The 12900-nt window shown below is 36.1% G+C and overlaps 1 protein-coding gene across 1 annotated transcript; it reads right to left on the reverse strand.

Moving 5' to 3' along the window:
• Positions 1-8313: 8313 nt before the first annotated feature.
• LOC123534736 (uncharacterized) lies at positions 8314-12527 on the reverse strand. Its single transcript, XM_045317128.2, has 3 exons — positions 12435-12527; positions 11028-11443; positions 8314-8890 (listed from the first exon to the last, which is right to left on the reverse strand). The coding sequence occupies exons 1-3, from the start codon at positions 12439-12441 to the stop codon at positions 8783-8785; spliced, it is 531 nt and encodes a 176-aa protein (XP_045173063.2). The 5' UTR covers positions 12442-12527; the 3' UTR covers positions 8314-8782.
• Positions 12528-12900: the final 373 nt, after the last annotated feature.

Genomic DNA, 12900 nt, shown 5'->3' on the forward strand with positions numbered 1-12900 from the left:
GGTTCTGTTTCGATATTACATATAGGGATTAGTTATTTAACAAAATCAATAAACGTTACCCCTCTTCACTGTTTCGCTTGGGTACGTCTAGCAACATTGGTAGATCTATATAATTAAAAATAATAACATGTTTTACTTATTTTTTTGCAAATAAGTGGCATATCTTCATGCTCAGTTTATCTAGATCTACCTCGCCAGATAAACTTTCTCAATCTTAGGCACTTGCCTATTATTCTATTTATCTTGTCATTACTTCATTTTCCGATATTTGGCAATTTATTTTTTAAAAAATAAGTGTGCGACAACCGTTTTAATGACGTCATATTCGTAATGACGTCACTTATATATTGACGTAATCACCGACACAGTAATATGGTTACAGAATTCAAATGGATTAAAAATTTACAGTCACCGTTTCCGTTGGGCTTAAATGATAATATTTATCAGGAAGGTAATATCTCTTAAAACCCTGATATCGATATCTTTTCTATTTTAAATATTAGGAAACGTAAATCTAGGTCTCATGGAATTAGACGAAATGGTAATGTTAAGCGCAAATCTAAAAACAAAGAAAAATATCAAACAGGGAATGCCACGCACCAAAAGCGCAGCCTCCTCAAAACGAACCCCCCAGCACGCATACGCGTGCACCACACACACACACACACACACACGCACACAAACACACACACACACACACACACACACACTCACACTCAAAGCTTACACATCAGGACAAAACGAACAACACACACACACACAAAGCCAACACATAAGGACAAGACGAACAATAAGCATACACACACGCGCGCACACAAAGTCAACACACAAGGACAAAACGAACAAACAAAGGAACAAAGTGGGGCACCGCCTTGGAACGGTCAGTGGCAAAAACACCACTGGGGAGATTAAACCGGTTTATGGTGCGCACCCAACCTCACTCTTACCCCCACCATGTTCCAAAGACATGGGACAGTGTAAATAAATGTTATCCCCTACAGGTGAATCTCTAACACACGTAATGGAAACAAAAAGGCATGGCATGTAAAACACAAAAACCTCTTTTAATAAAACGTTTGATAATCTTATCAAATACATATGGAAAATTACCGTGATCCAAGATCTTACGAAGTTTGTAAACCACATCCCCATAAAAAACGGGTTTAGAAATACCTTCTCGCAGAAGTGTCTTTAAATTACTATTGAATTTTAAAACTAAATCAGAATTACGATAATAAAATTTAGTAAAATATTTACGCAATTTGTAATAACGGTAGCCTTGCTGAAGAAGTTTACTTGTAATATATTGATTACGTTCATTGAAATGCTTGACATGACTACACGCTCTGGCAAACCGAATTAATTGAGAAATATATACCCCATAAGATGTAGCCTGAGGTACATCCCCATCCAAATGGGGAAAATTTACAATACTAAAATTAAAATCATCCCTCTTGTCATAAATTTTGGTATGTATAATATTGTCATAAATAGAGACATGTAAATCTAAAAATGAAGCATCAGTATCCGAATTGTTAGTTTTAACAATATAAAAACAAATCTGCGACAAGGGGTGCACAATTTGTTCCCATGGGAATACCAACAACTTGTCTAAAAACTGCATTCCCAAACCTGATGTAAATGTTGTTCAATAAAAAGGAAAGGGCTTTACAAACTTCGTCACAGGTCCACATAGTATAATGTTTAATAATATTGCTAGTAAAAAAAGCTTTATCAAAACTGCAAGCGATAAATGTAGCATTCTCTAAGGTCAATATATCTGTTGCAGACCTCGATTTAATTCTTTCAAACTCTGGTAGACATTCAATGCTTTCTCGTCTCACATCTTTATCTGTTCAGTCTCTTAAAAAGCTAGACGAGGAAGCGGACCAGTATGATATTCAAACAGATCCGTTTTACACTGTATCATATCTTATTCAAAGTTACACACAACACGTTCTCCGTCCACATATTGACACCCAATCTGACCATGAGAGACATTTTCTTAAAATTTTCTGTCATGAATAAAGGTATTGACTTCATCGATGTACCCAGTATATTTCGTGATAAACGTGTCATTGATTCTGTGCCTAAATATTTCAGAAACTCCGAAGTTCCTATTATCTGTTATAAATATAAAACACCTGTAAGAAATATTATATTCAATTACAATAAAATTGTTTCCGATATAGATGTTCAACAAATACCCCTTCTTACTGCGAATGTAAAAGCTCAAAATTTTGCTATTCAGATGCCGGTCATGTCATCACTGGTAATTTTGATATTATTAAAGACAAACGTATTCGTAATTTATTCTTTAAAGGACCTAAATATAGAATTTCTTCAACTATTGATTTTGATGCTTGTCGTGGTCAGATTGCGGAATCCATCGAAACTTTTTGTGTTAAATGGTGTCGTCGTGAGAATGCTGATCCCAATGCTTTAACGTCATGGAAACGAAATATTTTTAATATTGTTGATTCTCGAATAAAATTTTATCAAACTAATGAACACCTACTTCCACCAAAACCCAAGTTTACTTTAAGACATTTGAAAAAGGAAATCCAAGAATTTCATTCTAAGTATGTCTTAGTTCCAGCAGACAAGGCGGCCAACAATATTATCATCATTTGACGCCTACATTATATTAATGTTTTACAAAACGAACTAAATAGCACTAAAACTTATACATTGAGTCCTTCTGTTGAAAATAATCACTGATCAAATCACTGAAGTTTCTTATTTAAAAGTTCGTATAGACGATCAACAAATTAAACTACCAACCATGTACTGGATTCCTAAATTGCATAAACAACCATATAAAGCCCGCTTCATCGCTAATTCAAGCGCTTGTACAACTACAAATATTTCAAAACTATTAACATCATGTCTAACTGCTGTGAAAGCCCACATGGAAAGATACTGCGATAAAGTATACGAAAACTCTGGTAAACAATTATTTTGGTCGATTAAAAATTCTGGCGAAATCCTGGATAAGTTTAAAATTAATAATTACAAAGTATCTACAGTCAGTACATACGATTTTTCTACTTTGTATACCACTTTACCACATAACTTAATAAATGACAAACTAACTGCCCTAATTCAAAAGACTTTTGCCAGAGAGAATGCTACATTTCTCGCTTGCAGTTTTGATAAAGCTTTCTTTAATAGCAATATTATTAAACATTATACAATGTGGACCTGTGACGAAGTTTGTAAAGCCCTTTCCTTTTTCTTGAACAACATTTACATCAGGTTTGGGAATGCAGTTTTTAGACAAGTAGTTGGTATTCCCATGGGAACAAATTGTGCACCCCTTGTCGCAGATTTGTTTTTATATTGTTATGAAAGAGACTTTATGTTGAGCCTTTCTCCAGATACGCAGGTAGATATTATAACTGCATTTAATAATACATCACGCTATCTGGATGATATTCTTAATATGGATCATCCGTTTTTTGGTCAATTGGTGGTACTATTTATCCTAGGGAGCATCAGTTAATTAAAACTAACAATTCGGATACTGATGCTTCGTCTCTCTATTTATGACAATATTATACATACCAAAATTTATGACAAGAGGGATGATTTTAACTTTAGTATTGTAAATTTTCCCCATTTGGATGGGGATGTACCTCAGGCTACATCTTATGGGGTATATATTTCTCAATTAATTCGGTTTGCCAGAGCGTGTAGTCATGTCAAGCATTTCAATGAACGTAATCTATATATTACAAGTAAACTTCTTCAGCAAGGCTACCGTTATTAAAAATTGCGTAAATATTTTGCTAAATTTTACTATCGTAATTCTGATTTAGTTTTAAAATTCAATAGTAATTTAAAGACACTTCTGCGAGAAGGTATTTCTAAACCCGTTTTTTATGGGGATGTGGTTTACAAACTTCGTAAGATCTTGGGTCATGGTAATTTTCCAAATGTATTTGGTAAAATTATAAACGTTTTATTAAAAGAGGTTACGACCCAACTGTTTTGAGACATACCGCATGTTTAGTGTTCAACCCGTTTACAGTTGGACACTACGCTTCCCTCTTTGATTGTGTCTGACGGAAGAGGGGGAGGACTCTATGATAAGCAGTTTTTAAATCCTACCAGGACTGAACTGTTTTGATATCTGTCTTCTGGCCTGTTTCGTCAGGCCCTTAAGGGTGTTTCTCTTGTTGCTCTGTCTTCTGAAAAGGCATTGAATACATACGTTTTTGGTTCTAAAAGTTTGCTTTTTTATTTTTTATACACGAGCATTTTTGTGTTTTACATGCATGCCTTTTTGTTTCCATTACGTGTGTTAGAGATTCACCTGGAGGGGATTACTTTTATTTACACTGTCCCGTGTCTTTGGAACATGGTGGGGGTAAGAGTGAGGTTGGGTGCGCACCATAAACCGGTTTAAGCTCCCCAGTGGTGTTTTTGCCACTGACCGTTCCAAGGCGGTGCCCCACTTTGTTCCTTTGTTTGTTCGTTTTGTCCTCTTGTGTAGGCTTTGTGTGTGTGCGCGTGTATGTGTGTGTGTTCCTTTGTTTGTTCGTTTTGTCCTCGTGTGTTGGCTTTGTGTGTGTGCACGTGTATATGTGTGTGTGTGTGTGTGTGTGTGTGTGTGTGTTTGTGGTGTGCACGTCTGAGTGCGGTAGGTTTTGTTTTGGGGAGGCTGCGATTTTGGTACGTGGCATTCTCTGTTTGATATTTGTCTTTGTTTTTACAATTAATAATCGCAATAACTTCTTCGTTTTTGAATAAAAACTCATTATTTGACCACTCATTTTCTTAGTTCGGACATTCCCAACACAATGGTGATGGTTTCAATGCAAAATTTCTTATGACAACAATATCGATCATAAGGTCACATGATCAACTGACCGTATATAACTGGTCACGTGTCAACTGACGGTATATCAAGAAAGATATACAACACCCTGATATAGGGTCGAAAATACTGCTAGTGACAGGATAAAATAACATACCTTAAGGTTAATGATACACCAGCCTTTGTAATACCACAGTCACACATACGGCGCAAATAGCTACGTTTAGCTACGGATTGAAACGTAGTTACCCGTATCGATCCGTACCTGAGCCGTACAGTTGGTACGGATTGATACGCGTAGCTTTCCGCGCCGTATGTGTGACTGGGGTATTAAGCTGATTACCGGATGCCTGGAGAAGGATAGGCTTAACGATGCTTTAGGTTGCTGGACAAATACACGTCATCGGTCTTACGGAAACTTCAATAGCAAGGATATAAGCTGATAATATGGTACTTGTAACACTAAAATTTCAATATTATAATGAATGCAGCATGTGACATCGATATGTAACAAAGCAAGATGCAATTTTGCCTCAATAATGTTCCATAGTTTACATGTGTTTACTTTTGGTATCCAGGGTGTGCGCGATACAAAGCGGGTACCCAGCGCAAGGAAGGCGTTCCCACTGTCAGTTTCTCTCTTTCCTATCTTCTAGTATTCAGAGCATTGAAAGTAAAAAGTGTATTTTTTCAAAACATTCTTAAATTGTGACAAAGCATGTTCTATGATTGTTACATATGATCAGCTCGTGTTTAAATGCTAAAATAATTATATTGACTTACAGTTGACAGTGAGGATGTAATGGGGAATGGGGTATGGATCCTGACCCCAAGTGGTACGAACATATAGTGAATGTAAATATTTTCAAATGACGGAATGCAAACGAAAACAAGGAAGATACTCATATTTATAATCAGCCAAAGCTATTTAAAAAAATCTTGCCTTTATTGTGCGAATGTTAATGCATACGTCAAACATGTAAGCTCCTGACTAAGTACACAGTCACCAAAAACAAGGACACGTCAACAATATGGCGAGTGGCTCTTATTATACTTTTGTGGTATATGCATAGGTGCAAACCTGCATGTATCACTATTACCAGAACATAGAGAAAATATAAGAACATTTCATAAATTGTCTGGTGGCGATTTTATCTCTTTATTCAAGCGGTATGTTAAAATGTTGACAAGAGATATTTATCTTACACATTCTTGCAAATACTGACATTGTGCTCACCGTAGAAATGAGTCACAGATTCCAAATTGGTTGACAATTCTCGGTATGAGAGGTAGGTGACTCATCTTTTTCTCCTTTGTAAACCATACTTTGCGCTTGCTATTGCTTCTGCGTCCGGGCAAATATTTCTTTAGACCCTGAATTATATATTTATCTCCATATCGGCACACAGACATACCGGTTTAACAATCTAAAACACTGAATCGAGAGAACATCCTTATTTTTGTCAAACTAACTACATTTCTGTAATATTCGTAAGTGAGAAACGTTATTTCTTAGATGTTAAAGTGAACTGCTACACAGATCCTTATGCTTGCTCGATTAATACTATGGCGTACCATTTGGGTCGAATGTTTCCAGGTACCACAGGTAGTAATAAAATTATACCTGCAGGTATAAATTTATAACTGCCGGTATAAATTAGAAATGTACCCGCGGGTATAAAAATTGTACCCACGGGTACAAATTTATACCTGCAGGTATAATTTTATACCCGCAGGTTTAAAATTATACCCGCGGGTATAAAAATTATACATACGGATATACAAATTGTACCTTTACGTATATTTTTATACCCGTAGGTATAATTTTATATCCTCAGGTATACTTTTATACCCGCGGGTATAATTTTACACCCGCAGGTATAAAATTATACCCGCAGGTACAAAATTATACCCGCGGGTATAAAAATTATACCTACGGGTATAAAAGTTGTACCAGCGGGTATAAAAATTATACCTGCTAGTACATTTTTATACCCGCAGATACAAAATTATACCCGCGGGCATAAAAATTATACCTACGGTTATAAAATTATACCCGCGGGTATAAAGATTGTACCTGCGGGTATAATTTTGTACCCGCGGGTACACTTTTATACCCGCAGGTATAAAATTATACCCACGGGTATAAAAGTGTACTCGCGGGTATAAAAATTATACCTACGGGAATAAAATTATACCCGCAGGTATAAAAATTATACCCGCGGGTATAAAAATTGTACCCGCGGGTATAAAAATTATACCTGCTGTATTGTACCCGCGTGTATAAAAATTATACTCGCGGGTATAATTTTTATACCTCCGGGTATAAAATTGTACCCGCGGGTACAAAATTATACCCGCAGGTATAATTTTTATACCCGCGGGTACAATTTTATACCTGCGGGTATAAAATTGTACCCGCGGGTATAAAAGTATACCTGCGGGTATAAACATTATACCTACGGGTATAAAATTATACCTACGGGTATACAATTATACCCGCAGGTACAATTTTATACCTGCAGGTATAATTTTGTACCTGCGGGTATAGTTTTATACCTGCGGATGTAAAATTATACCTACGGGTATAAAAATATATCCGCAGGTATAAAATTATACCCGCGGGTTCATTTTCAATTAATACCCGCAGGTATAAATTTATACCTGCAGGTATAATTTTATTACTACCTGTGGTACCTGGAAACTTTCGACCCAAATGGTACGCCATATTATGGAAAGGAAAGACAAATACAATGTCACCAGATAGACACAGTCGGTTTTGGCATAGTCGCGGGTGATCCCCTACGGATTTCACCAGTAAAGTGAATGATTCACAGTCTATCTCCGTCAAAGTGTAGCCACATAGGTTGAAACGGTTACTTTATTATGAATGATATTATTAATAATTTTTTAATGTTATAAAGTGTTCTTGGCCAGACAAACTGCGCCGAAATAAGAGTTTTTCAGGGATGGCCACCACCTGGGTGATTAAGGCTTAGCCGTTGAAAAACCCATTATCATATACAGCTGCTTAAAATGAGAGAAAATGCGTTACCATGGAAGCACGAGATCAAGGACATATATATTTTAAGCTTATATTAGAAAAGTAATAAATACACTAATAAAAGTATTATCAATGCAGATTTCTAAAATTTGAAATAAGCTTAAAAGTGTTTAATATCAATATTTTCCTTCTTTTAATATGTATTCTTTAACGGGTTTTTTGCCTCTTCGTCCTTCTTGCATGAGTCAGTCTTTCTGTGGAACTCTGAGCAAAGCTAGCTCAGACCTACTTTCCCAGCCTAGATAGGACCAATTGTTCCTTTTTGCGTGAATTTCCCTATTGAATCGCCTACTTGGGGATAATGTATCTCTGCTTAACGACACCGGTCAACTTAAAGTGTTGTTGCCAGTAATAGCTTCGAATTCAAAAACAGAATGTTAACAAAAATATGAATTCATGAAGGATGAATGTATTGAGAAACGCAAGGTAAGTTTCTAGAGGATTATATTATATCCTATATAAAATGCACAGTGATTTTAAAGTTCTCTCTACAACCAATAAATTTCATTCACTTTCATTCTTTTCAAATGAACATCTAAGTTCACATTTGAGCTAGTTTTGAACTTTGCGCCAGTTCGAATATCGAAATTCAACATTAAACACTTTGAATTTCTTGCTAGCATGAAACTTTAGAGCCAGCTTGCAAAATGAACTTTATATTTTCAAAGTGTCGAATTTGTCATTGTCAAAGATGATTGCATTTTGAGACACATTGAAGACCGAAATATAAAGTCGAACTTTGCCATGTAAAAATATATCTTTTAACTTTTATTTGAGACTAGAAGGATAAGAAATAATTTAGCATTGTTAAAAGGAGTTTTATATGAAGTTCCTTTTAAAAACAGGCAAATTCGTGTTTAATGATTTCTTTTTTCATGTTGAAGACATGATGCCCCTTAAGTTGTGTTTATGATGACCACCAAGATAGTAACAACAGCCACCACGAGGAAAAGCACGCCGAGCATCACACACAATAATACTGATGGACGTGCGGCACATGGAGTCTGAAAATAAACAACAGTCAAATGCCCAATACAATGTTTAGCCATTACAATGGTGGCTGACCTAGGACAGTTCGTGTATGTTGCGTTAGCGTGCGCGCGTTTTTAAGCCATATTTGGAAGTTATTATAGACCTCTTCCAAACAAAGAAGCCGATAGAATTTTCTTTTTATTTTACTACTATGCATTTATAAGGCCGATATCTGCATGACGAATAAACTCATTTTATACGATCAATAGAGATTTATCCAGTCAATGCAATGAGGACTACTTTTTCCAGTACTTGTGCAGTAGGCATTTATAGGCTATATACCAATAAAAGAAATTGTTCTTTGTTTCATATAATATTCAGCTACTTCAGAACAATTTTAACCGCCTCGGTAGCCTAGTAGTAGAGCGTCCGCTTCGAGTGCGGGAGGTCGTGGGTTCGATACCCGGCCGCGTCATATCAAAGACGTAAAAAATGGTACTAGCAGCTTCCTCGCTTTGCGCTCATCATTAAGGGGATAGTGCTAGGACTGGTCAGCCCGGTGTCAGTATAATGTGACTGGGTGGGGTATCATGCCACGTGTCTACGGCGTGATATTCCAGTGAGACAGCACTATAAAGTTGGGCATTGTGCTCACTGCTACAAGTAGACACCGTCGTTTATATGACTGAAAAATTGTTGAAAAAGACGTTAAACTCGAACACACACACACAGAACAATTTTGTTACAGTTTCTAGATTTTCACTCCGTCGTAGACCTATTTTCCACAAGATATCCATACATTTGCTTAAAGAAAACGAAAAGAAAATAGGGTGTTGAATAGTATGTAGTGAAATGCAAGTCAACTGAAGTCAGATACCCTCATATTGCCGCATTTCAGAAAGCGGTCCGCAGAATAAACACCCTGCTTTCGTTTTCAAGTAAACAACTCGAAAACATGCGAATATTAGCCTGAAAAGTGTCCTATTTTATGTAAAATTCATTCCACGAGTGAAATAATGCCCATTTGGCCTCCGATTTACGCGCAAATGCGCGAAAAATGGAAAAAATAGGATCTATTTATTTATTAGGTACTTCTTTCGACTACACCACGGAAGCACATTTTTGACCGAATTACTGCATTATGACCTGTAAACTGAGCAAAGACCTCGAATGTCATGACAGCTTTACACCCTTAGTGATTCGGCTTTAATACAGCATATCTGTAGCGTAATATCATGACTATTTTAAATTGCTTTAACTAATCGTTCAATGTATTTGTTGGATCTAAACAATTCAAAGTTGAGGGGATTACACTGACTTCTAATTGCCATGCACTGAAATTGTATATATATGTATATATATATATTTAATCAAGCGTTTTTTTTCCGGCTGTATCTTATTCGAGTTAAGCCACTTTTGCATTTAACATTGAATGTATATTACATGGGATATTTATTTTAATGGAAGGAACCATGTGCATCATCGAGCAAGGGCGTAGGAATTTACCACAATCTGACTAAAGTACATTTCCTATTACGCTACGCATAGGATCTGCGAACGACCTAGTCATAGCCTCGTTCTGACGACCCTTTCGCTAGCCAATCAGAGCTCAACTTACAACATCTTGCAAATCTACCTGTAGCCTTGACATATTATATTTACAATTCTTATGTCGTAATGTGTCAGATAGCCTGTTAGCTCAGTCGGTTGGCCACTTGCTTTGTAAGCGAGGGGTCCCGGGTTCGATCCCTGGAATGACTGCACATTTGTCTTACTCTTTTACATTCGAACAAGTCGAAAAATAGCAATACTGGAAATCCAAAATATACAGAAGACGAATGTGAATGAGTCGTTCTCAGATCTTCGTTTAGAAGATCAAGTACTTAAGTCAGATTGGAATTTACCAAATCAGTAAAACTATTAATTCGAAAAGCCTTTTTAAATAATTATTATCTTATATATTGGCATATCTTATTGCCTGAAGGGTAAAAAAAATATTAGGTTTCTGTGTGAACTGTCTTTCTGAGCTTTATCTCCCCCCCCCCCCCCCCTCCCCCGTCCCCACGTCAGAGACTAGGAATGAATGAACCTGTCTCCAACTTATTGGATAAACCTAATTTCAGAAAAACCTAACATTTTCTATAAATAACAGTAGAATATCATGCTTACACCAACAATCGAGCACACCCGTCCATATACTGTAAAGGGTGTTCTTCTTACATGAGTCATGTTGTCCGTGCTAGAGGTTGTATCACGTGCATGCTTAGGGCGATTTATCAGATCTCTGTAACTTGGAGGCGGTCCATTTACATTAACCTCGGCAGAATTCGGACCACGTGAAAGTACAAAATATTTCATAGCATCACTGTAGCTCGGAGGTGAACCATCTACATCTGTTCCACCTACGATATCTCCGTGACTAAATACGACATCGCTAAAAGCTGTATATCGGGAATTATGTCTGTCTACAGCACTACTACTTCTATTCAAACCCATTTCTTCACTAGAAGAGAAAAATGCAACACCAACGTTGTCTCGTCTCCCTTCTGGTAAAATTTGTCCTTCCTCTCCTGAGTCAGACCTTTCTGCAGATAGTAGAAAACCTCATAATTTCCAAAGAAACGATAATTGAATGACAATCTTGGTAGTGGTAGGGCGTGGAACAATCTTCTTAAGGTAATGATATGGTTCCGTGATAATAGTCGGCAATTTTCGTTCGGCATAATGCTCACAAATCTTGTAATGATTATAACAACACCGAGCCTCTAATAAACCGTGTTTAAAATAATTTGACTTTTAAAACCACAACATAATTAAAACAGAATACTAAATTTCATGTTGCACAATAAGACGTATGTTAAACAAAACAATAAATACCGCAAAAAGAAAAGTGCAACATTCAGCTATTATATATCATATGACTCATTAATTAGAAACAGTTTTTCAGTTCGGATGATGAAATATTTGAGTGTTATATACAAGAAGTTACATTCTTTATGCTATATACTCGTACAGGTGATATATTCAAAGGGCCCAAAATTTCTCATTTGAGTAACCTGAACCACATTTTCAACTTTTGCTGTCTTGACCGATAGCATTGCATAAAAAGAAAAAAATAATGTAAGTATCTAATTTCAATAGGTTATAGCTTGTTGTTCTCAATCAAAAGTTACTTTCCATAATGTATTGACTTATATTTTCAGCTTAGAAGAATAAATATTATGGGTTTTCTGCCTTGATTATCGGTACCGTTCCTTTTCATAACACTAAGCCGGGGCAAGTTAAATAAAAATTTCCTATTGCATTGTTCTAAGGAAAATAGTGTGCCTGTTAGTAAAAATTATTGCTTTGCTTTTGTAAAATATAATAATTGTTATTATTTATGACAGTAAAACTGAATAATGAGTATGTATTCCTTTGATATACATTTTAATTCAAGACTCACTTTAATAAAATCGAAGACATTAACACCCCCCCCCCCCCCCCCCCCCCCTTCTCTTACCCCACCGCGTTTACCATATATTTTTTACCGGTGTTAATTCAAAATGAAACATATAAATTATAATATCAACATACCGTCCATCTAAGAGGTTGTTTTCTTTAAAAGATAATTCCGTTTATTATTATTCATATGCATTTATTAAACTACTTAATGCATTTTAGCATGTAAATACGGATATTTAAGATAAACAAATTCCTGTGGTTATGTCTATACGAAGTTTGCTATGCAAAATTTTTTCTTTCTCGCGAATCAGTGTTAAGGCGGGAATTTCAATATCATAATTATATAAGATCGAGGGTCTTCAATGGAATTTGGTTTTTATAGTCATCAGAAACAAACTGGATATTACTGTACACTCTGGGAAGTATTCCTATCAGTAAACGTTCTTGCGGGCACAAGTTTAAACGTCAACAACCTTTACAACAACCAAAACCCTGTCCGTTTAGATATACACGATAGATGAAGTCATGGTCAGCTTTCTAGCAAGTTTTGGTCGAGGGTATCACCGAACTGCCATAAAACAAACGTTTCCGTATACAA

Source organism: Mercenaria mercenaria, chromosome 12 (assembly GCF_021730395.1).
Source record: "Mercenaria mercenaria strain notata chromosome 12, MADL_Memer_1, whole genome shotgun sequence".
NCBI lineage: Eukaryota > Metazoa > Mollusca > Bivalvia > Venerida > Veneridae > Mercenaria > Mercenaria mercenaria.

Bases quoted from the DNA above. Each gene is read 5' to 3' on its own strand.
- LOC123534736 (XM_045317128.2), bottom strand. The intron at 8,891-11,027 runs GTAAGCATGATA...GTTTATTTTCAG, and splicing joins GGGTGTGCTCGATTGTTGGT to ACTCCATGTGCCGCACGTCC.